Source organism: Durotheca rogersii (genome assembly GCF_024521655.1).
Source record: "Durotheca rogersii strain YMJ 92031201 chromosome Unknown GGS23scaffold_22, whole genome shotgun sequence".
NCBI lineage: Eukaryota > Fungi > Ascomycota > Sordariomycetes > Xylariales > Xylariaceae > Durotheca > Durotheca rogersii.
In genome coordinates, this window is record NW_026251253.1 from 416,388 (window position 1) to 440,262 (window position 23,875).

Genomic DNA, 23,875 nt, shown 5'->3' on the forward strand with positions numbered 1-23,875 from the left:
GGGACGCCAACGCCAACGCCAGCCCCTCTCCCTCTCCTACCACCGCCTCCTGCTCCTCCTCGGGATACCTATAAACTGCACATATCCGTCATAGGGACTCAGGGCCGGGGCTTCGATCTCGATCGATCATTCAACCTCATCGAGATCATGGAACTCGCTAGCTACTCTTTCCAGCCAGGACTTATCGCTTCTGGGTCTGGGAAACGCGCGGGGGACGTCATAGCAGCAGCACCGGGCTTGTCGAAGAAGATGAGCCTCGCCAACAACCCTGTCTATCCCCGGCCAGAGGGCCAATTAAGCCGTCACGGATCGAGCGACAGCCGATCGTCGCTGACCTCAGAAGACTCTATGCCCGGCATGACCGACTCCTCCGACTCGGACACGTCGTTCGACGAGGGCAGCGACTACAACACGTCGGCGAGCGAGCTGTGGGACACCTTCTGGCGCCACGGGCCCCAGGTGCCCGGGGAGCAGTACCCCGTGCTGCTGCGCGCCTCGGCGACCAATTACTACTTCCAGAAGGCCTTCCCGCGGCGCGAGCACGCGGGCCGCGAAGCTGACGACGACACCACCAAGCTGCTACCGGGGCCGCAGAGGACCCCGGACCAGCACCCCCACCACCACCAGCCCCCGCGCCCCGTCGCGACCCCTGCCTCCGCCCCCGCGCTCGCCGCCCAACCCTCGCCCCCGCGCCCCGGGACCAGGCACGGCTCGAGCCCCTCGTACTCGGTCTACCCAAAGCCGCAGCCGGGCGACGTGACGCGCGTGCACCTGCCGCCGCGCACGTCGTCGCTCGCGCCGGCGCCGGCGCTGCGCCGCCACGCGCTCAAGCCCAGCAAGTCGAGCGCGCACCTGCACGCCGGGCGGCCGTCGGCGCAGCGTGCGCACCACGTGGTACCGCCGCCGCCGCCGTCCCCAGCTTCGCCGCTCCCCAGCCCGCCCTTCGTCTCGACGCGGCCGCCGCCCTCGCCGCCGGCCCTGCGCGCCGCGGCGTCGGCGTTCAACCTGCGGGAGCCGCGCAGCCCGGCGGGCGTGGCGCCGCCCCCCGTGCCCCAGGTCCCGGCGTCTGCGCCCGCGCCCGCGCCCGCGCCCAGCCCGGCGCGGCCCTCGCTCGAGCGCTACGTGTCCGTGTTCGACTTCGACTCGGACCGCGAGTCGTGCACCGAGGGCGTCGGGGGCGGCGGCGGCGGCGGCGGGAGCCTGACGAGACGCATCGCCCGCGGCTTCCACAAGAAGAGCGCGAGCGAGAAGCGGAGCACGGCCTCTGCCCCTGCTGGCGCGCGCCGCGGCTCCGCCGACGATAGGTACCGCGACGGCGCCCCCGACGCGGGCAAGGCGCCCGGCGCCCGGCGCCGCGGCGGCAGCCTCGGCCGCATCCTCGGGCTCCGCAACCGCTAGCTGGGGTCGGCGTCGACGCGTCCGCCCGTGCTATCATGATGTACCACCGACTGGGTCCGGAGCCCGGTGCGCTCCCAGGCCTTCCGTATCTTCCCCCCCATTAATCTCACGCGAGTGAAGGCATAACCGCCTTCTACTGCCTTGTACGAGTACCACACGCACACGATCTTCTGCCGTAGTTCCGTCTCTCTTATGTCCACGAGCACACGTGTCCACCTGTTCACTTATTCATTCATTCGACGACCCGGTTAGAGCAACGAGTTGCTCCGAACAACGACTTACGGCGGCGCGCGACGACACGGTTCTCTATCTGTCTAGCCACGTATTTCTTTCTCTATATTTCTCTCGGTTTTTCTTTCCATCCTCTCGATTTCCTTACTGTTCTCTTCATCATTTTCTCCATGTACGATCGGACGACGAGAAATGTAAGCATAGCATGTACGCAACGCAACGGGGAGGGGGGTTATCGCCCCCCACCCCCCCCCCCCCCCCCCCCCCCAGGCCGACCCCAACATTACCGTCTTCGGCTTTCACGAACGGCGCATACGGTTGGGAGATCGGGGTAGGCGCACCCGGTCGACGAGGCGCGGGTTTTCCTGCGCAGACGGATCGGACAGGGAGAAAAAGGGGGGGGGAGGGATCTTCCTCCGCCCCCCGACCCCAAAAGTAAATTGAACAAAAGGAAGGAATATAAAAGAGGCAAAAGCAGGAAAGGGACAGGAAACGGAGGCCTGGCGGCTGCGCAGCCGTTGGGCTAGATTCATTGTTAACATGACTCGCTCGCGCGAGCGGCGTAGGCGGGCAGCGCATGACGCATTTGACGGTACTGAATTTCCCCCCCCGCGCGCGCGCAACGAGAAGAGGGCAGGGGAAGGGGGGGAACTGCGTGAGTAGGGGAAGTCCCCCTCCCCCGTGTATTCTGTCCGTGTGAGCGGCAGACATGATCTATGATCACGAATGGTTTTCGCGACGGGCGACGAAAAGCACGGAGATGACCGCACGAGGACGACGGCGTTGGCTATTGACTATCATTGTGGCTGTTGTTTCTTGCCCCCGGGGGATTCCTATCGTTTCTCAACATGCCTACCGCAAGGGTTTGCTGCTGCTATGGTTGCGTGAGGATGCCGCGCATGCTAGTCGGCGCTGGCGTTCTCCCTCCCGACTGGCCTACCGAACTGAGGTAGTGTAGCTAGTTAGCAACAGCTACTATGTACTACGTGTGTGTATAATAACCGTGTATTCTCATTCCTCTACCGCTATGAAATTGTCTGGCTACCAACTATCACATTGCTCAGGGGCTGAGCCCTCGTGTTCTTACGACGGCTAACGGTAAGGAGTGTTACGACTGGTGGGTTAATACCGTTGGTATTCTCGACTGCACAGTGTGGCTGTCAAGCCCGACTCTTCAACTTCCATATGTGAGTGCCCCGTCCCAGACGACAGGTTTAGGCGATTATTTGCATACTTGTCTCGTAAAATATCAGCCCAACCACTGTTGATATTGATGCTGGCGTTTGTCATCGGCTCGCGTTGTTTACTACGAGATGGCGTCTGCATGCTCTTCTCGCGTCTATTACTTACTTGCCGATAGGTAAACAGAAGTGTTTAATAAAACGAACGTTTAGTTAGCAATAGTTGACCCTCGCCTAGATCTGCGTGGTTCGGGTGACAACGGTGGCTGGAAAGGTTTCACTTCTGGGACTTGCCCAGACAGCCGACCCCCTAGATGCCTACCTCTTGCTTGCTGGTAGCGTGTAAACAAATACCACCGCCTCTGGGCTGGGCGGATAAACGCGTAGCCCTAAATAGGGCGTCGGCTTTATTTTTTTAGATCGTCTTTTTTTCTCAGGTAGTTGACTGGTTGGGAAGTAGCTTGGATGATGAACTGTAAGGGTAGGAGTAGGCATGCTTGGAATTCGCGGGTTTGGAATTCGATAAATCTTGCCCCTTCTTAGATCGAGGTTTGCCTCGTGAATTCGATTGGATTAATCGATAGATAGTTCCTAACTTAACGATTTGTTCGATGTCGGGTTATTTTGTCAGTGTCGGCTGTTATAGAGTCGGCCACAGTTAAACTGTAGCTGTATGGCTTATATCTCGCCTCTTGACCCTGAGCGGGTTTAAACCAGAAGGCCAAGCTGACCAGCCTACGCATCTCGACCGAGATCATCGCCAGCCTCATTTACCCCTCTTCGAAACTTAACATTGTAGTCTAGGCTGGGAGGTTGGATTTATTGCTTGTGGGAATCTTCACGCAACCCGACCTCTTCACGTCGGCCTCAGGAAAGCCACTAAACTGCAATCCTGCCGTGTTCGGCATTGCCGACTTAGTTATTGGCTTCAACCGCCCTCGGCCCCTTCAAGCTGCACAAGTTGCTCTGCAAGCGCGGAGAGTCACCCTCACGAATAGCGGGAACAGAAATAACAAAAGTCAGCAAAGGTGTAGAGGCGCCAAATCGACGCCTCCCTTGGAAGTTAACTTTTAAGTGGCCTGTCTGATTTCTACTCTCTAAGGTGTGAGCAAATCCCGCTGCTAGTAAGGCAAATAGAGGTATCAACTTCCAAAGCAACTCGTAGAATCGTAATTCTGCCTCCCCCCGTGATTCTCATGGTCCTCATAGCGAGTGTCTCTAAGGTCGATAACGTTCATGCAGCCGTAATCCATTACCCGTAAACACCATTCCATGACATTCGTGTCCCGTTTACACAATTCGATACAGTCCGTCAATCTGTCGCTGGCAAATGACGAAAGAAAAAAAGACATTATTATGCAATAAATTAGGTATAAATCTTAGCGTTTGTTGAATAAGGAGCCGCTGTCCTGGGGTAGCGGTGCCGATATGAGCTGGCCCCTTACCTGCTTGTCGTACGCACGTAGCTTGCTGGGGTTCACCGTGAATTTGCTGTAGTGTTGGATGCCGAGATGTCCGGCATCGCTCCGCCCGGCTCCGAATGCCCATCGGCCTTGCCTGTGCCAATCGAGGCCGATGCCGAGCTGGCCAGCGATGTCCCGGTGTCCCATCACCCTCTCGAAGCCGAATGACGGGTTCGAACGCAGTTGCTCGTTACAGCAAAAGCTGATAATCTCAGCCAAGCAGGTGACAGCGTGAGGCAGGCGGAATTGCTGTCGGTAGGGGATTAGGCAAACGACTCCAACGACGTACAGGATGAGGAGGGCGAGGATGATAGCGAAAGCGGGCAAGTTGGGATACATGCGCACGGTGCCGGAAGACGGGGTCAATGCCATAAACACGCCGCCGCCCAGAACTGGCAGCAGGGCAAATAGCGGGGATAGTAGAGATATGAAGGCTACCCGCCAGTGCTTGTTCCTCAAGGCCTTGAACGTCGATCCAAAAGGCACGCACGCTGCATAATCCAAGAGGAGCGAAGTTTCTGCGCGTGAGCCCTCCGGCCGTGCGAGCTGGCCCCACGGGGTCAGGATACGCAGCGTCAGATCCAGAGACTGGAACACGAGGAAGAGCAGAAGGCCGATCAGCGAAGGGAGAAAAGAATAGAGGAAGTTGGCAGCCGAAAAAGCCCCTTCCGTGGGTGCGGCGCTGAGTCGAGGGAGGAACCCATCACGAACATCGGTTGCGTCGAGAAACGAGACGACGAGCAAGGCCACCACGAGGGCGGAGCATGCTATAGCAAAGACGACAATCTGAGCATCTCGGAAGCACCACGGAAGGTAACGGTAACGTACGGCCGGGTCCGCAGAAACATCGCCCACTTCAGGGTCTGCAATTAACCCAGCCTTTTCTCGTGGCCGCCGATTGTCCCAGGCCTGGCTACCTGGCTTCTCGGTTTCTAGACCGTTCTCATCGGTGGCTACGCCAATGCCGTACCACATGCCATGCTCCGGTATGCTAGGGGCGGACCAGAACCCGAGCCTCTCCGCAGTTCCGCCAATTCTTTGCCTCATGCTGCCTCGCGTCGCTGCCGTCTCTAAGCCTCGATACTGCGGCAACGAGTTGCTCTGGGACACGAGGAAGATGATATCGGCTATAGTTCGTATGTCCCAACCCTTCATCATGCCGGTCCTACGGTCTTGCCAGTCGATGAACATGACACCCACCGACAGGAAAAAGGACACGTACAACGCCACCAATGTCCATGCTACGCCCTGCACAGTGGCCCAGGTCCAAGTTCCATCGACGAGAATGACGGTAAATAGGCAGCTCTGCAGCGGAATCGTGAAGTTTAAGAGCCAAACATTAAGTGTGGGTAGCCAGACATGCCAGCTGCCGGAGAGCTGGGGCCAGAGAAACGATTTGGGGTATAGAGATAAAAAGACGGCATCTTGTCGCTCGCGGCGGTCGTCGGCCGCCATGGCCGAAAATGGCCGGACCCGAAACGCCGTGGCGATGACACATTGGGCATATATTAAGAGGGTGATGGCTAGCAGCGGGGGCAGCATCCGGAAGAGGAAGTACTGGCCTCCGTATATCGTGCCGGCGTACGGCGTAAAGCCGACTCGACTGACGGACCAAACGGCGCAGAATATCAAAGCGGCGATCATCAATAGGCATAACAGCGCCAGCAGCGTCAGCGACACAGGCCGCAAAACCCGGGGCTTGTAGGTCAGAGGGGCAAAGTCCTTGAAGGCTTTTCCCACGCCGTGGAAACCTTTCTCAGGATCGACGACCTCGTCTGACTCGGCTTGCCAATGATCCAAAGCTCTCGGCAGGCTGTTCTCGGGGCGTTCGGAGGGTAGGCTCGGGGGCAAACCCATGTTGGCATCCCAGGGCGGCTCTAAAGCTCTCTGCTGTTCTCGGCGCTCACGCCTTTCGCGAAGGTCGTCCTCAGGGGATAGAGCGGTCGGAGGTGTAGGCGTGGGCGTAGGTTTATCGCTAGGGGATGGGACGGCCCACCAATATCGTGGGTCGTTGCCTTGTGGAAATCTGACTTCTTTGGCCGGGGGCTCTGGCGGCTGAGGCGCCGACACAGTGGTGTGAGTGTAATGTGGCACCGACGGCTGAGATTTCTCACTGTCAGAAGACGAGGGGTACTCCGACGGCCCTTGTCCGTCTTCGCGAGGCCTGGTCATGGCATCTAGAGCGTATCGGATGTAGGGGCCGTCGTCAACGCCAGGAGTGACGACACCGGCGGCCCTAGCCAGATCGTCCTTGAAATCCATGGCGGACACAGTGTCCAACGGAGCAGCCATGAAGGGGAACTGGGACTGCTCCAACCGTACGCCGGGACTCGGTATCAGCGAGCGATCCACATTGTCGGATACTACGGCCTGACGACTGAAGAGCCGATCAGGCCCGTAAATCTCGGGTTCAGAAGGTGCCGAGGGAGGTGTTGGAGCGGTAGGGGGCGTCGGGGCGTAGGGCACGACGGTGGGTTTGGAATCGGAAGATGGCTCTTCTTGTTGTTGCCGGGTGCCTGGATTGGGTCCAAGGAGCGGATCGTGGACGACAGTAACCTGGGAATCGGTGGTGGCTGGTTGAGATCCGGCAGAATTATTTATACCAGCCGTATAGGCTGGATCTGGCCCTGGGAACATCTGTGTTAGTCGGCGTGGCATAAGAACAGCACTAGCAAGGCGGACGGTGACGGTGCTTAGAGATGAGGGAGGCTGGCATACGACTTAGTTCGCCTAAGGTTAGGTCGGGATCGGGATGGTGAGAGGTCATGCTTGGACTTGGGTCTCTGGCTGATGTGCGATGCTCGGAATCGACGGCCACAACCCACTTGGACAACGATGACCAATTAGTCGCACGAAGAGCGGATTCTACCGGAGAGATAGATAGGAAAATTGCATGAAGAGGGAGGTGAGCAATGAAATATGGTTGGAGGTGGGTTCCCGCCGTTGCATATCGAGAGGCTGGTTGCGTTGGGTTGCGCGATGCGTGAGGCTGGGCGGCCCAACCACCGCGGATGGACAGTGGAATCCTACCATACTGATACCATAACTACCGTGAATAAAAAAAAAAAGAGGGTAAAGGATACGACCACGAACCTGTCGAATCGATTGCTCACCGCAGCCGCATTTCCTGAGAGGGACAAGTCACAGAAAGAGAGAGAGAGAGAGGAGAGGCCCACGCCCCACTGGCATATTGCACGTAAGTAGGCAGGTATGTGACCCACGATAAAGTCGACGATAAAGCCGGGATTGGTGTTGAGACGGAGCTGAGGTGGGCCGCAGAAAAGAAGGGAAGTACCTCGGTACGCGGATTAGGCGTGGTGCGGTGAGCGGTGGCAGAATATGTCAGCACGGGCCAATAAAGCACGGGCCAACACACAGCGCCTTCCTGTTTTCTTTTCGCTCTTCATTCTTTCGGCCGAGGTTTTCCCCCGGGGCAGGGACGCTTGGTTTGTTTCAGATTCCCTGCCTGGGACTTGATTCAGGTACCACCGGGTACCTTGCACCTCAGCACACGTGACTTGTGGAAATGCTTACTAAATGTGACATGTGGCGGTTCTCTCGCTGTTGATATCATGCCTCGCGAGGTACCTCCCAATGTACCTGCCTCCAGGTACATATGTACCTAGGTACCTACATAACGCACCTGTAAATAAACAAAATGTCAATCAACTTCATCTCCGTCACACCACCCTCTCCAAACAATCGGCGAAAAGCCTCTTGAAAAGCCTCCTGAAAAGCCCCCATTACGCGCTCTTAATTCCAACGATACAGCCCTGTTCATAATAACAACCTCCACACGCCGGAAAGCCGTAAGAGTTCTCGTTCTAAATAGATGCCATTTGAAATCTTCACCTAAGCCATCTTCACCCAACACGAGAAGAACCTCCTGAAAATTGGCCCCCCTAAACGTAGACGGACTCCTTTCGATGTAAGGGGGGAGGTTCCCGTCTTGGTCTATGAGGAATCCCTTCGAAGTACATGGGATACACGCAGAGTCGCCTCTCGATCCCCGCTATGAATCAGGGGGGCATGAGGGCAGCGAGCCATAATTCCGGTCTTGAACCACTTGCTCATCGTTGAATTATGCCTAATTGCTCATTTTCGACCGTAGATACTCCAGGTCTGAGTAATCTGTAAGTACATCTGCTTCGCTCCAGCGACATCCTCAATCCTCATGGCTAAGTCGCGTAACCTGAACGCCGAAATAGCGACAGTCTGAATGAGTATGCGGTTTTGTCCAGCAGGGAACGCACGCTGTCTTGGTGGATGTGTGCCGAGGGCCCATAGCCCACTCGAAGACAGGAGAGGAGGGCTTCACGGCAGCCGCTGGAATGACTGTGTGTGAGGAGTCGTGTGTCGAGAGGATTGGGCGCGTAGCTTCGTGGCAGGCAGCTATCGAACTCATGGCACCGGCTGCTCTAGCTTCTAAGGGTGGACTACGGGGCATACGCGCCAAATTGGCCTGTCTCGAAGATTTGCGTCGCCAAAACATCGAGGCATCATTATGTGGCATTTCCCTGCGTCAATGGTGTTGGGATCGGCATTTCGTTCGCCGTGGCGTTCGGGGATACGACAGAGGTGTCTAATTTGGCCCCCTTTCGGTCTACCGCCGCTTCCTAGCTCGCGTCGCATAGCCTTTGCCTATAAAGCGAAAGCTATCCCGTCGTGTCAGTGGGAGGTCGTCTCTTGCTGCGACAGGACAACATACCTAGAAGACAGCGAGGAGTTGTAGAGCGGACTAGCAGAACGGGAAGCATTCTAGTCTTTACACGGTAGCTCAACAACCCGGCAGTTCAGCCGTGTAATATCGCTAGTTACCACGATGCTGACCCAAGTTCTCCTTGCGGGTCTTATCCCCGCCCTCATGGCCAAACCCATCGCGTAAGTCTCACTCGTCCCTGAACTCATGATCTTGATCTGACAAGACCAGTTTGCAAGATGGGCCTGCTGTGATGCAGCGAGGCAATGAAGTTGACGATACCCTGTCATTCGATCCTGCGTTGGCGGCTCACCACTTCGTTCGGGACGTGGCCGCCTACCCTACTCCTAAGCCCGTCTACCACGCCAGCGAGCCCCCCAAGCCGCATTATCCTGCCAGCGATCCACCCAAGGAGGTCAAGGTCCAGGAGAAGGAGGATGACAAGCACCACAAGCACAAGGATCATGACAAGCACAAGGACAAGCACCACGACGAGCATAAGGACAAGCACCATGACAAGCATAAAGATAAGCACCACGACAAGGCTCGTGATGTACAGACAGACAAGCATCACGACAAGTCTAAGAATAAGCATGAGAAGTCAAAGGACAAGCATGATAAACATGACAAGCATGAGAAGCCCAAGTATGAGGATGAGAAGCCCAAGGAAAAGCATCCAAAGAAGCTCGAAGACAAATACTCTGTGGAACCTCAAGAAAAGTACCACAAGAACCCTCGGGATACTCAGAAGGACAAGCATCACGACAAGCATGACAAGCACGACAAGCATGACAAGCACCACGACAAGCACAAGGATAAGCACCACGACGAACCCAAGGAGAAGCATACCGAGAGTAAAGAACCGTACCCTCAAGCGGCCGGCCACCCGCAGAAATCTGCCAGCAGGCCTGGCTATGTTCACGCGGTAGATGTTGCCAACAAGCGATGGGAGACAGCCACTACTTCCTCCAAGCACTCTGCCACCGCCACCTCTACTGCCGCTTCCTTCTCCAAGTCCGGTGCTGTCAAGTCGCCTACCTCTTCCTCGGCAGCTCAGCCCTCGGGCCAGGCTGATTGTGACTGCGCAGCCCAATGTGAAGAAGTGAGCGGCAAGGCCCAGGCAATAGCATGTTTCAAGTCGTGCATCGAGTCCTGCGGTGCCACCAAGACCAACACGGACAAGAAGAACCCCCTTGACGACCTGCTCAAAGGTCTTCTCCACGGCAAGCGTCAGCTTCCGGCCGGCCTCGGCAACGGCCAGCGCCCTCCCCCGCCGATCCCTAAGCCCGAGGTATCCATGTGTGTCAAGGACTGCAACCTCTATTGCAAAGGCGCCGTCAACCCCACGGAGGTGCAGAACTGCGCCGATATGTGCGTGAACACGTGCGTGGGCGAGAACGACGTTGAGCACGGCGTCAAGGGCCACCACAGCGGCGTGTCACGGTTTGGCAGTGACAACGACAATGGCAACGGCAATAGCGGCAACAGCAACAACAACAACAATGACAACAACAACAACAACCACAGCCATCTCCAAGGCCTCCATAGCCTCCTCACTGGGCGTAACCCGGCCGGACCCCTGGAGCCGCTACCACGTCTAGGCTCGTCGTCGGCCGGGTTCGAGCACTCGGAGGCGTTCGCGTCGTGCGTGAAGGCGTGCAGCTCAGACTGCCAGAAGATCGAGCTGGGGGGGCAGCCGATCGGGCAGTGTCACGAGGCGGCGTGCGAGGAGAAGTGCGCGGCGTCGGACGAGCACGGGGCGGCGCACGCGTCGCGGCCGCAGGCCGCGCCCGCCGGCCACCCGGGCCCGCTCGCGCCCTTCGACGCCCACGGCCGCGTCCACGCCCCGCCGCTCAACCACCTCCAGCACGGCCCCGCCGCCGGCGCCCACGGCGGCGAGAGCTTCGAGGCCTGCGTCCGCACCTGCTCCGCCACCAACTGCCAGAGCGCCGCCATCGGCCTCAAGGTCGAGCAGTGCGATAGCTCGTGCAAGGACGCCTGCGCCGAGCACAAGGAGGGCGGCGCTGCCTTCGTCCACTAGACCCGCCACCGCTCTTACCCTTCACCCGCCATCCCCTTGCCCTTACTCGTCTGACGATGGGCCATATACGCCTCCCCCGTTGCCTCGCTACCTTTCGCGGTCCTCCTTCTCCCCACAGGGGCCTGTTTTACTTGTTCCAATGGCATCCGTACGCCGACTGGGTAATACCGTACGACTAGTGGACCTAATAGTTTACCCTTCCACTCTCCTTCTACAGTGTTTCTACTATTACTCGGTCTCTCGCACTATTGACGAGTACGCGATGTATGAGTGCTTTACGACATGTGCCACCGCCCTCCCATTTCTTTTGTTGTCACGTGTACTTATTTTCTGGGAGCTGGGTAATACTGGACCGGCACGTTTGTGGGCGAGACGGAGTCATGGGGTCTAATATCGCAATGCCACTTGCGACGGGGTACTCTGCCCCTACATATCTTAACTTTCTGAGCCAGCATCATCCTAATACACCCTTGCTGGGCCTTCCCCTATTTACCTTGCTCCTTTTTGATACGTTAATCAAGTCGGTGACCTCCCTGGCACTTTTCCACCTTGTAATACATAGGCAGATCATGTCTTTTCTTCGGGCTCTCATCCGCATTTTAATAATGTCATCGAGTGCCTAAGGCGATCGTCGTATGACGAACCACAATCTTCAGCAGCCAAAGTACCGATTTGAATTTCGAAGAGTGACGGCTTGTAGACGACACAGTTAGTAAACCCTGAAAACCAAAAAGCACAACGAAACGCCGAACCGAGACAAATAAACCCAAGCCCCAAACGCCAACACTGACACTAGCGGAAAAACCAAAAACCAGAAAAAAAACCCCGAAACACAAGAAAGGGAAAAAAAAGCCAAGCCCCAAGCCCCGAGAAGATAGCCTGCCCCTGACGCCCCTTTCCAGCTTCTTCCTGCCCGGATTCCCGCGGTTTTGCAGCGCCCGACACCACCCAACCAACCGAAGGAACGCCCCCAGCCATACCAAGCGAGAGACCAGAGACAGGCATGCAGATGAGTAGTAAGGAAAAGGGGTGCGGAGACAGAGATGACAGAGTGCGTACGTGAGGAGTAAAGGAAGAGGGGAAGGGAAAGAGGGAAAGAAGGTGTATGTACACATGATTACACATTGATCTAAGTCCACCAAGTACGCCAGCGAAAAACCCCTGCCCCGAGAAGAGAGAGCAAGCAAGAGAATGTGTGCACGAAGCAATAAGCAAAAGGGGTGAGAGTCAAGGGTGTGGGATGAGAGAGCGAGAGAAAGAGAGAGGGAAAGGGGTACATGGAACCAAGACAAATAGACAACCCAACCCAAATCCCTCGGGTGCTGCAAAACCGCCTCGCCAGAATCAACCGGACCGAAAGGAGGGACTGGGATGGGTTATCAGGCAATGCACAGCGTGAGACGATGCGGGGTGCCACGTACTCGGCGCCAGCGTCGCCCGGTTCCACCGGCGCAGCCCGCCCAGGTCGACCCAGCGCGACGTCGAGGTTGATGAGTGCGGGCGGTCCGACGCGGCGCCGTCTGCCGACAGCGCGGGCATGAACGGATCCGGCATGGGCGCGTTCACCACGAGGACGCTGGATGCGGTCAGGCTCGACGCGGCCGGACTCGGAGGAGAAGGGTCAGCCGGCGACTCCTCCGCGCAGTCCTCGGCTTGTTGGCCCTTCTTCTCGCTGTCAGGACGCGGGTCGAGCAGAGGCGAGGCTTCTGATGACCCAGAGAAAGAGTGGAATTGTCGTCGGTAGAGCTTGTATGCTCCTTGATGCTATGCTCCCGGCACTATGCCCGGGTCTTCTCGCTGTCGATCCACATTTTTTGCAGGTGGTCGGGCCACGGCCGGGCATCCACATCAATCCAAGAAGAGGACTCGGGAGATTCCGGACGGGTCGGTTCGCCAGACGGGAATACCGGTGAAGGCAAGTCGGCCAGCTTGAGGCATGCATCCTCCAGCACGCTGTTGCTGGATTTGTTATATGTGCCGGTTTCTGTTATGTTGATGAGATTTGTCGGGCTCCGCGGCTTCATTGCGAGAATGGCCCTGATTTGCTCCCTAAGTTTCGGGGGCAGAGCAGCGAGCGGATCTCTAACTGGCCAGTCGTCTGTCTCGTGTGAGACATCCTCGAGTTCTCGGGAGGGAGAGTCCCATTCGGACCAGCTCCAGTTGTGACGGTCGACCTCCGGCTTGAACATGCTTGGTGACTAGCGTAGTGGGTGATCGTTCAAGTCGGGATTCTGGAAAGGAGCCTGTGTATGATTCTTTATTGGAGTTTTGGTAGGAGTTTGGGTGGGAGTGGGCACTCTGACAGCACAGTCCTGAGGCGTCGGGGTCTCAGATGGCACAACCGCTTGGTTCTCCGTCATTTCTTGAACTGGGGACAGGATAGTGACGCGTTTCTCACGCTTCTCCTTTACCTGCTGGCTGGGGTTGACCGGACTTGATTCCTTCTGATTTACACTCAGATCGGGCTTGCCTGAAGTTAGTATCTCTCGGAGTACAGACTTACCAGCAATAGTTGCCTTAGCCGTTGCCGGCTTTGGGTAGTTGGCGGGAATCCGGACGACACGCCAACCATCCTTCATTCGAGATGCTGAACGCGCAAACAGGTTAGCAGACGCGTCAGAGGACCGATTTGAGGATAGAAGGCTAGTCATGGACAAATGCTTTGTGGTAGGTGAAGATGACGGACCACCACTTGATGGGGAAATTGTCTGGGTAGGTAGCTATAGAGCATTGATTTAGGCGAAAGGAGGGCCAAGTGAACAAAATAAGGGGCCTGAACGTGGTTGGATATTATAGATAGGAGTCCAATGGCCCATGGGATGGGCGACAACGGAGACGGAGAGCAAAATACAATAAACAATCGGGATACAAGAGCCGAAAGCAGCAGCAGTGAATGACGACTGATGTAGGAAACAAACAAAAGACAAGACAGAAGGAAAGGGGAGAGGAAGGAAAGCGAGGGGGAGACGTGCGGGAACGTCCCGGAGTGAACACGTTAGGAGTCTGTACAGGGGAGCGGGAACAAGGAGATCGGAGACGGAGAGGAGAAGGACATCCTGTGAACCTTACTAACTACAGAAGGGTGCTCCTAAGGCTAAGGTTACGTTCGAGCGACTAGGTAGGTAATCGCCACTAAAGAGGAACAGCGTAGGCACGCTATAGGAGCCCCGTATAAGCAATAGACTGGCCAGCTACTCAACTACTAACAACTGGCCTAGTACCGATCGAACGAGATCACAGCTATAAACAGCTGTAAACTGTCAGGCGGCAAGTTTCTCTCCGAGCGCATCAACAACGAGCGCGCAACAGACCGTTCGGTTCTTCTCGTGCGGACGCAACCGACGTGATTCGATTGCAGCCAAAATGATGCTACGAACCTCGAAAGCCTTGCGCTAATAGCACCTCCGGGGAGACGAACGCAGACGAAGACGCAGCTAGCTACGAGATAGTCGAGCAACCTTGCGGACTATCCAGATAAAAGAGCAAAGGGAAAGACTGTTAGGAGCAGGATGCCGAAAGCGGGCGTCACTTCCACAAACACTCAGATGGCAGGATCACTTGGACTATTACATCCACCACGCTATCGAAAACCCTGCCTTTGGGCGTTACAACGGACACCGGGCTATCCCATTGACCCTTTAGAGCGTGTTTTGGCGCCGCTGGATGGTCGTGATTCCAAGAATTGCATTCTCGCTGAGAATAATGTCTTTCGCAGCCCGAGCTTACAAAGGAGGGCGCAGGAAGAACCTATGGGTCCAAGACTGAATTTTACGCCCAGTCGCCTCCTAATGAGGCATCAGGCTCTGAACCAACACACCCGATGCGGGATACCAGCGTAGTAAGCCCTTTTCGTCCTTGTCCCTTGGACCAACCCAGATCCCCGGGTTTGCGGTTGCTGTATGGATCCGGGGTTAGTGACTATTGAAGGAACCGATCGAACCCGTTTCGGGTCATTCCTTTAGGCATCTCCAGGCTCTATTGTTAGCCTCCCTTAGGTAGCACTAACTCACTGACCAGGTAATAACTAAGCTGGCCAAGCTCTCTTATATCTATAAGTATCAGCTTCCCCCCGTTGTCAACCAGGTATCTAGGCAATAAGTCAACCGATTCACCTTGTTCAACAGTGACAATGGATTGGTAGGCGCCATCTGAGGCGGTCGACCATATTTGACTAGACTGGGGAGCATTTGAACGGTATCCGATCGAGGCAGACTAACCCGTGAAGCGCTCTCGAATCAGAAATCGGCATACCCGACATCGACACGGGAATTTCAGTCGCAGCTGCAGGAAAGAGGCGAGAATTAATATTTTTGCCTAGCTGGTCTTTTAATCATTGCTTCTGAGATTTGATCATTGCTTGTGAGATGTCTGCCCTGAGCTTGGACACGGTTGTTCTTCGGTAGGAATGCCCAAATATACTACGAGGGAAAGGGGGTACTTTGACGGGTGAAAAGGGGGGGATCGGAGTACTGACGTGCCGATATACTGTGCGAATAGCCTCGTGGCGGCATGCCGGCGCACACTATGATACACGGTGTTGTTATCGATAAGGGGGTCACTTCCGTAAGGTACCTAGGTACCTGGAATGCCCGAGCGCCACTTTGGGCTTCGGGACGAGGTTCGCTTTGCCGCAGCGCCTTCGATGGCTTCTTCATTCTCTCACACGGCTTGGATGCGTCGCCGCGCCCTCTCTCCCTTGTTCCCTTCGACCTCAAGCTGGCACAACCCGGACTTGACTTGATGGGAAACCGTAACAGAGGTAATATTTGGTTATGTCTGGCTACCCAGACGCATCCGGCTTGATAGACAGACAGCCCCGGGCCATCCTTGGAGGCACATAAACAATGCTGGCCTCCTCGACAACTGGCAACCGGTAATCTCCCCCCCCGATGAGCGCAACCCGAAGAAATATTTGGCCATCCACCGAGGTGTAATAAATTAACCGTACCTTGTACATTGCCCCCATCATCCTCGAGACCTTAAACGAGGGCTTTTTTCTTTTTTTTTTCTTTCGAAGCCTTCGATTATCATAAGTATCATCGTCGCCCTCGTTAGCGGGATTTCGCGATGGCGGACCGCGACGTAGGGGGTGGCGATCCGTTGCGCCGCGACGATGTCGAGATGGGGAGCACCGACTCGTATTCCAGCCATAGACTGGGCAGCAAGGCGTCCGGCGGCGGCGACACGCATAACCATATCGCCCCCTTCCTGGCGTCCTACGACCAAACCAGCCATCCTCACAGCACCCTCATCTTCCAGGTCAAATCCGACGACGAAGAGAATCTGCCCTCTTCGCCGTCCGTCGAATCCGGCAAGATGAGGCCTGCATCCAAGAAGAAGGGCACCGCTGCCAAGAAAGGCCCGAGGAGGGCCAAACCCCCCAAATTTAGGTCCAAGAAGGACCGCAACCCTCTCGGACGTGTCGCCGGCGCCCCGAGCTCCGACGACGAGACCGACAATGGCCCGTACTGTATCTGCCGTGGGCCGGACGACCACAGATGGATGATAAGTTGCGACGTCTGTGAAGACTGGTTCCACGGAGAGTGCGTCAGCCTCGACAAGGAGACTGGCGAGAAGTTGGTCGAGCGCTTCGTCTGCCCCAATTGCACCGATGGCAAGGCCAACTATACCAAGTACAAGAAGACCTGCTCCCTGTCCGGCTGCAAGAACCCCGCGCGCCTGTATACCAGGACCCTCGACGAAAGAAGCGTCTTCTGCAGCGGCGATCACTGCGACGTCTGGTGGGCTTCCATAATCAATACCCTCCCCGCCAAGGCTGCCTCGCAGAAGGCCGTCGAGGTCCTAACCCAGGAGGACTTCGTCGGCCTCCTCGCCAACACCGCCGAGCAAGGCGGCTGGAGGCTCGGCGACCAGCCCTTTGGTACGTTTTATTTCTTGCGCTCGCCCCCGTTTTCTCCCCTCCCCTTCCCCCCAATTCGCCCTCTCCTTTGCCACTGATCTCAGATGTGTAGGTAACGTCGAAGGCCTGTGGTCGAACGGGTTGCCTACCCGTCCGGGCGTCCTCAGCGACGAGGAGCAAGCCTTCCTACAGAGCTCGGCGGCCGAGCGTCTCGCTCTCGGCAATGAGATTGTGCAATATAAGAAGATGATGCAGCTCATAGACTGGGCGAACCAGCGGCGACAGCTCGCCATCGAGGCGGGCAAGTTTACGAAGGAGAGCTGCGGCTACGACTGGCGGCTCGACACCGTCTCGGTCCGCTACCAGTTCGCCGCCTGGCTGGAGACGCCCGAGGGCCAGGCCACGTTCAAGGCCGGGAAGCTCGACGCGCCCCTCGACCCGGACCTGCAGGGGGACCCGGCCATCCGCGGCGCATGCGAGAAGAAGCGCTGCAAGCCGCACACCGGCTGGTATAAGCTACTGATGAGCGCGGTGCGAACCCTGATCAAAGAGACGGCCACGGCCGCGGCGAACAAGCTGGACGCCGAAGATGTCATGCGTCAGGAGGCGGAGACTCGCTTCGAGCGGCGCCAGCTAGAGAACAATTGGGCCGAAGTCCTAGACTGACTCCGCGCCCGGCCGGTCGGTGGCTTTCCGTGAGAATAATCTCGGGGAGAGGGCATCTTGTTATCTCTTACTAACTACACACATGCGGTTTTGGTAGCCTCGGACAAGAGTGGTTGGTTTCGTTGTTAAATGGAGACGACAGGCTGGAATCTACCCGTCTTCGGCCGCTTAGGGTTGTCCTGCGTCGGAAGTCGTATGGATCGAAAGTACCTACACCAGTTTCCCTTCTCTCTTGCGGTGTTTGTTCGTTATGGAAAAGGCTTTGTAGTCCCCAATCCCTGATGGGCCGCTAAGTCAGAATTGCCACGTAGGATTCTGAGGGTAGACCCTACGCAGCCCTCGGTATACAGAAGCCATCCACTTTGGCCGCGAGCTTACCGCGTACCTACGCAGAGGACATCGCGTATGTATTAAATACGAGGAGATAAAATGCCGTGGTTGTTAATATTTCCAAGGCATATAACCCTATACCCCGTCCTATATAGCAAGCCGCTCTATCCCAAACGTTTTCCCACCATAACCAAGTTCCGCACCCCTACACCTGCCAATCGTTCTACCCCAGCCCTGTATCGAATCCCATATCCAATCCCCGAATCTTGCACAAAATCAGTACTTATTCGTAGTGATATCGACGTCTGATTCTTTGGCATAGCATCGTCCTCGTCTTGGTATCTAACATAACGGGCGTCGGTGGACACGTGAGGAGCCGGTGGTGCCCCGGAAAATAGAACGGTGTTGGCTGGGTGGGTCAGGTTCGAGATATTTCGGGCGTGAGAGCGTTTCTTGGAAATTGTCGTTACGAAGTAATACGCCTCAGCTCTGGACGAGCGGTGTCTGGCTGGATGGATAACGCAAAGACTAGACGTTCTTAGCCCCCCATATCGCTTCAGTTTCCCTCCAGAGTTGGCAGTGACCTGTTCGAGTAGAAAGAGCGCGTCTCGTTAATGAAACATCTCGAGGAAGCCTTCGCTCACGATGATACGCGGTAGTCGCTATGGTGGCGTGAGCTACCCACCGCAAAGACGTGGTTAGGTAATCAACACCCCTTCCTTTTACCGTCTTGTAGTGGCAGATAGACGTCCATGGTATTTCGGCAGTGTCAATGTGGCCACTTTTAACCCAACATCTTCAGAGTCCCATCGACAGCCATCGAGTATCGCCTATATAGCCTCCCTCCAGTTCTCTACGCGCTCGTCGGTCCAGGCGAGAGTGCCATCATTAATTGACCCAAGGCCTCCTGAACGTATACCTTTCAAAGCCTCTCTGCGCTTGAATCAGGCGCTGGCGTGGAAGTGCCAGCCGAACCGAACCGAAAGCGAGACCGCATAAAGCAACACGCCTCAGACTTCGGTCACTGATCTACTAACTTCGGGACAGCCAATCCCACGTACGGGATGTCTTCCCAGAAAGATCAAATTCGTACTGTCTGGAAGAGAGAATTCTTGGCTGATGGACAGAGGGTGGACTGGACGCGCAAGAAGAATCTCAATGGGTCATGGACAGAGTGGAGGAAAGTGAGCCCTGGCCCAGAGTCAGATGACCCCGTCTGCCTCTATATCGTCCAGCAGCGTCAGACTCAAGGCGAACCGCTCCACTGGTCTTTCTTCGTTGGCGAAGAGGGATGCAGCGGCACGATCTACTAGGTTAAAGGCGACAACACATTCATACGACATAATCACGTCGCCGAAATAAATATCTTGAGCACGCGTTCGTTCGTTCATCAACGCCTAGCAGGTGTGTGAGATCGACGACAGCGGCATTTTACGGCTCGACTATTTCGCCAACGAGGTGCCTCCGCCGCAGGCTAAGGACATGGCTTCCATAACGGAAAACTGTCAGAGCTAGGTGATTCCAGTCCTCCGGGAGCTCCAGTCCGTTAATGTCGTCGATAAGGAAACTGCGGATACCATGGAGGCGCAGGTTAACCCCATCAACTAGTTTCGACACTCCGAGCGAAATGGCCTTAGCGTTAGTAGACGCTGACCCTGTGGTCTCTCTAGTGTTGAAGGGAGATCATCTTGGCTCAGCGAGCGACATAATAATCTTATCAAAACCTAGGTAAAGCCCCGTAAGAGCGTGCCTTTAGATTAACGACATTCACGACTTCTCATCAGCCGTCGAAGGAGTTGAGCAAGTCATCCCTAAACAAGGGGAGGGCTGGGCGCAGTGAGGCATATGGCACCTCGCAAACGTGAGGCAGTGTTCACCACCGGCAGGAATCAGCGTGTATCGACTAATGTGGATGCCGGTTGGTGTAGAAAGGAAAAATATGCCAAGTCCTGACAACAAGGCTGCCTAGACAGGCCGGTCTTAAGCAGACCGCTATGTTTGGGTTGCTTCGCGGACACTGTCAGAACTCCTACCAATTTGATTCACCAGGCGAGTGGCCTATTCCCAGGGCCTGACCAAATGTCGAGAGATGCTGGACAGGATAATACCTAATGCATCTGCAAGGTTCATTTTTGGCCCTCACATCGAGTCATACCTAATAGGTATCTGGCCCGAGGCTAGCGATGTCCTGGGGAATGGTTACTCGTGAGTAACATGCACTTATGCCCGAAGCCCACACCTTTATCCTGCTGCTTGAATGTTCCGTTGCGCCAGAGCAGGTGAGACTCGGTGGGAAACAGATACCGGATGGGTTGGCTACAGTTAGGTATTAGGTAATGTACCTATCGTTCCAGTTCGCCTAGAGTTATTGTGAGGATCACATATCGCACAACTCTCCGACCGGCAAATCATCGCTCTGGCAGTTTGACCGCTGATACTGCGGAATAAATGTATCGATATTCGATTAGGTGTCTGAACTTGGAAGAGTTCACCAGCGCGTTTTACACGAATTTGCGAACGCCTTCGGACCGTAAGTCATCTGAGCTACCCGGACGGATGACATCAGGCGGAAGATCCCCAACAACCAATCGTTCTTAGCTGCCTACACATTTTACTATTGGTGGTATTTACCTACCTAGGTATGAGGCGCCGAGCTATTAAAAGTGCGACTCTCGACTTCACCGACGACCTCTCAGCAGGCCTTCGTAACGGCCAGCCTTAGTCACGCGTCACGCGGGCTATAGATGCACCTATATCCCTGCGGGTGGACTCACCGACGATATCTGTTTGTCGTGTTGACTGGCGTGCTACCATGAGCCAAACTCTCGACCAGGACTCACCATCGTCTTCGGGGCTCGGTGAACCACTCAATTATCATCTAAAAATGCCGCCGACTTCAAACGCTGTACAGCGTTGATCGCCGACAATCGCTTCTCGGGCTCGTATGCCAGCATCTCTAGGAGAAGCTGGGCAAATTCCTCCCGTTGAGGGGCGGAGAGATGTGGTGCGCTTTTAAAAAGCCGGGCGTTCATCGACTCTTCGAGAGCTTGGTCCTCAAACCACCACGGCGGCTCTTTTCTGTCCACGTTTTTAAGTTGTCCCCTTTCTCTGTAACCGTACTCATCAAACATAAACCGACCCTTCCAACGCGGGGGAAGCGGGCCTAGCATACCCACGATAGTGCCCATGAGAATCCCGAATATCGGAAAGAATACAGGAAATAAATAGGCTATGCCGTGGACCTGATATAGGACGCAGGCGAGGTCCCAAATATCACTTCCGGCCGAGGGGGGAAGGCCGAAACAGACCTCTGGAGGAAAACATTGGATAGGGATCCCCAGCGAAGTGGGCGGTTGATTCGCGAAGAAGGCCTGTCCGAAATCGACAATTCGGACATTTACGAGTAAAGACAGATCCAGGCCCGAGAGATCGGGCCTCTGGACGACTTGTTTTGGGGCGTGTGGCGAGTACGAACCATTAGGCAATCTGAGTTTCTCGGCCTTTATGGGGCCTAGAAGTTGGCACAGACCGGTCGGAGACATGAACCGGATGTCTGGAAGCTCGAAGACAATATTAGAGATGGTAAGATCTGTGATTGTACCTCATTTAGTTGTGAACCAAAGCTGGGCTAGATAGTACTTACCGCCGTGGCAGATTCCCTGTTGATGAAGGAACGCCATGCCACTGGCAATCTGTTGGCACACGCGATGCCGCACAGGACCGGATAGGTTCTCGGCGACACTCAAGTTGTAGAGGCTCGGTCCTAGGGCAGGGAAAACGAGACAATGGTGCGAGCCATTCGGGCCCTCGATCTGGAATGAGTCGTATAAAGATACGACATTCGGATGATCGGAGCCGAGGCCTTTGAGATGCTGGAGGATTCGCAGCTCGTTAGCGTTGGTGACGTCGGCACGGAGGATCTTGAGGGCAAAGTAGCGCATGTCTTGGCACGAACGAACTAGCCAGACTGTCGAGAAGCCGCCGAAGCCGAGCTTGTGGATAACTATATATCGCTTGTCATCAGTGCCGATCACATCGTCGATGTCGACAGGGTGGTAGCCGCCCGGGACGTACTGCTCGACGTCTTCGACATAATCCATACGCGGCTGGCGATAGCGGAATTTAGGTAGCTCAGGCAGAGACATGATGATGTTCGACTTTGAAAAAGCGTGCACTGGAAGCTTAAGATTGAAGAGAGAGAGAGAGAGAGTGTGTGTGTGTGTGTGTGGCTGTAGGTAAGTACCTATAGGTACAGACCAGCCTAACTACGAGTATGAGTAATCCCCTGTAGGCAAGATAACCTATTAGCTCCTTTCAAAACAACCACACTCCACCAACAACCAACAGGTCCGGGCGAGGCTTTTCGATTACTGCCACTGCACTACCACCACCACCACTTGTTATACCTACCTAATGCATATCGTTCCTCATACAACGCATTTGGATCCTAGTAGATATCACGTTCAGCATTGGATGTGTTGGAAGCGAGGCAGATCCGATCGAATGGGAACATCTAGGTATCAGGAGCTCCGGCTAGCCCCCCCGGTAGATGAGCACGAGAGTACACCCATTACCATTTACCCTCATTACTCTCACGGGCGTACCGCTGCGCACACCAAGCTAGAGCGCGTCCACCTTTCCGTATGTGATGTGCGTGAGTATTTCCCTACTAGTCCCCGGCCACTAATCAATCTTCGCTGCCGATGCTGTGAATCCCTGGGGCCGAGAATTCTACCTGCTATCCCTCCTGCGGCCTCTTTGGAGAATGAAGTCTGCGCTCCAATCCAGCGAGTCGCTCTCCAGCCGCTGAGTCGAACTCTCAGCTCGACGGCGCAGCGCGAACAGCATGATACCTAAGCCCTAAACAGCATTCGGTAAATGGCGACATAGGTAGAAGGTTAAGGCGCCGACGCTGAAATGTTACCCCCGCACGCCTGTGGGAAGCGCGAGATACCTACCTATTAACCCGACAACCAATCGTTTCTTAGCCGCTCCCACGACCTGCTGCCTGCAGACAATTTTCCTGACGCCAAGGACGAACAACCCAAACTTCACCGCGATATCGCGGATCTCGGCCAAGATGAGGTGCCTGTGCAGTCCGTGAAAAGGCAACTTGACGCGGCATCCGAGATCGATCCGTAGCCTGCGAAGAGAGCCTGGCTGACCCGAACGGATACCTGCGTAACAGCCTAGAGTCGTAGACGAGAAAGTAAAGCAGGCAGATAAGGTAGGTATCGCCTGCCTATTATTATATCACCGACTAGTAGAGAAGCTTATGCTGGCGACTCTATACTTGACAATGGAAGCCTAAGCCCCCCCAGCATCCACACGTCTTGACCATTAAGCCTGAGGCGAAGCGAAGAACAGAGATGCTAGATAGGGGGCCGAAAGCTGTAAATAGCCTAGCCTAGCACGCCCCTAGTACCCTAAGGGAGGTCACGGGATGGCCTCAGCAAGCAATCCCCGTAGGCGTTAATTACCTATTACCTACTAGTATTACTACTTTAAGTCTAGGCTTCCATTTTCGAAAGGCCAAACACCAATACGGGAACTTGATGTGCAATATTCTCATCAAGACACGAAAGCTCCAGTATAGCTATCCGAATGAAATACATATAAACTCAACACCCAGGACCATGCAGGTAACTAGCCAGAGAGAGAGACAGAGAGCGAGAGAAAGGAGGCAATGATAATTCGTAAAGAAACAAGCACAGAAGACAAGCGAACATGAAAGACAAGCTTGGGGTATCTGCCGTGAACCGGAACGCCGCCACTTCCTAATACGATGCCAACGCAGATCCGACTTGACAGAGAGGGAGAGGGAGTCATGACGCGTATCCGTCGCCCTCCTCCGACTCCTCCAGCTGCGGGCAAAACCCGCGAAATCCCGATAAGAATCTGGGAAGTTCGACAATAGCACAAGATCCAGTGTTCGGTGCCGTCCGAGCGCGGATGCATGGTATTCGAGAGAAAGCAAGCTGGGAGAAATTCCGAGAACCCCGGAGG

At 55.6% G+C, this 23,875-nt stretch overlaps 7 protein-coding genes across 7 annotated transcripts; 4 read left to right on the forward strand and 3 right to left on the reverse strand.

The window, feature by feature from the left end:
- Positions 1–1,573, forward strand: GGS23DRAFT_613621 (uncharacterized protein; the record flags this gene model as incomplete). Its single annotated transcript, XM_051520581.1, has 1 exon — positions 1–1,573. A coding segment is annotated over one exon (1,398 nt), but the record flags the coding sequence as incomplete, so codon positions are not given.
- A 2,256-nt stretch (positions 1,574–3,829) lies between these two features.
- On the reverse strand, positions 3,830–7,495 carry GGS23DRAFT_579998 (uncharacterized protein). The gene is made up of 3 exons (XM_051517097.1): positions 7,367–7,495; positions 6,992–7,097; positions 3,830–6,900 (listed from the first exon to the last, which is right to left on the reverse strand). Exons 2-3 carry the CDS (start codon positions 7,038–7,040, stop codon positions 4,190–4,192), a joined length of 2,760 nt encoding a protein of 919 aa, XP_051369423.1. The 5' UTR covers positions 7,041–7,097; positions 7,367–7,495; the 3' UTR covers positions 3,830–4,189.
- Positions 7,496–8,941: 1,446 nt separating this feature from the next.
- GGS23DRAFT_222267 (uncharacterized protein) lies at positions 8,942–11,317 on the forward strand. Its single transcript, XM_051511977.1, has 2 exons — positions 8,942–9,154; positions 9,204–11,317. Exons 1-2 carry the CDS (start codon positions 9,096–9,098, stop codon positions 11,011–11,013), a joined length of 1,869 nt encoding a protein of 622 aa, XP_051369424.1. The 5' UTR covers positions 8,942–9,095; the 3' UTR covers positions 11,014–11,317.
- Positions 11,055–11,513, forward strand: GGS23DRAFT_222259 (uncharacterized protein). The gene has a single exon (XM_051511976.1). The coding sequence runs from the start codon at positions 11,153–11,155 to the stop codon at positions 11,402–11,404; it is 252 nt and encodes an 83-aa protein (XP_051369425.1). The 5' UTR covers positions 11,055–11,152; the 3' UTR covers positions 11,405–11,513.
- Positions 11,514–11,665: 152 nt separating this feature from the next.
- GGS23DRAFT_599234 (uncharacterized protein) lies at positions 11,666–13,202 on the reverse strand (the record flags this gene model as incomplete). The annotated part of the gene is made up of 3 exons (XM_051518901.1): positions 11,666–11,706; positions 12,435–12,685; positions 12,793–13,202. 3 exons carry the CDS (start codon positions 13,200–13,202, stop codon positions 11,666–11,668), a joined length of 702 nt encoding a protein of 233 aa, XP_051369426.1.
- A 2,878-nt stretch (positions 13,203–16,080) lies between these two features.
- On the forward strand, positions 16,081–17,539 carry GGS23DRAFT_599235 (uncharacterized protein; the record flags this gene model as incomplete). The annotated part of the gene is made up of 2 exons (XM_051518902.1): positions 16,081–16,894; positions 16,986–17,539. The coding sequence occupies 2 exons, from the start codon at positions 16,081–16,083 to the stop codon at positions 17,537–17,539; spliced, it is 1,368 nt and encodes a 455-aa protein (XP_051369427.1).
- A 3,197-nt stretch (positions 17,540–20,736) lies between these two features.
- On the reverse strand, positions 20,737–22,014 carry GGS23DRAFT_606735 (kinase domain-containing protein; the record flags this gene model as incomplete). Its single annotated transcript, XM_051519937.1, has 2 exons — positions 20,737–21,458; positions 21,513–22,014. 2 exons carry the CDS (start codon positions 22,012–22,014, stop codon positions 20,737–20,739), a joined length of 1,224 nt encoding a protein of 407 aa, XP_051369428.1.
- Positions 22,015–23,875: the final 1,861 nt, after the last annotated feature.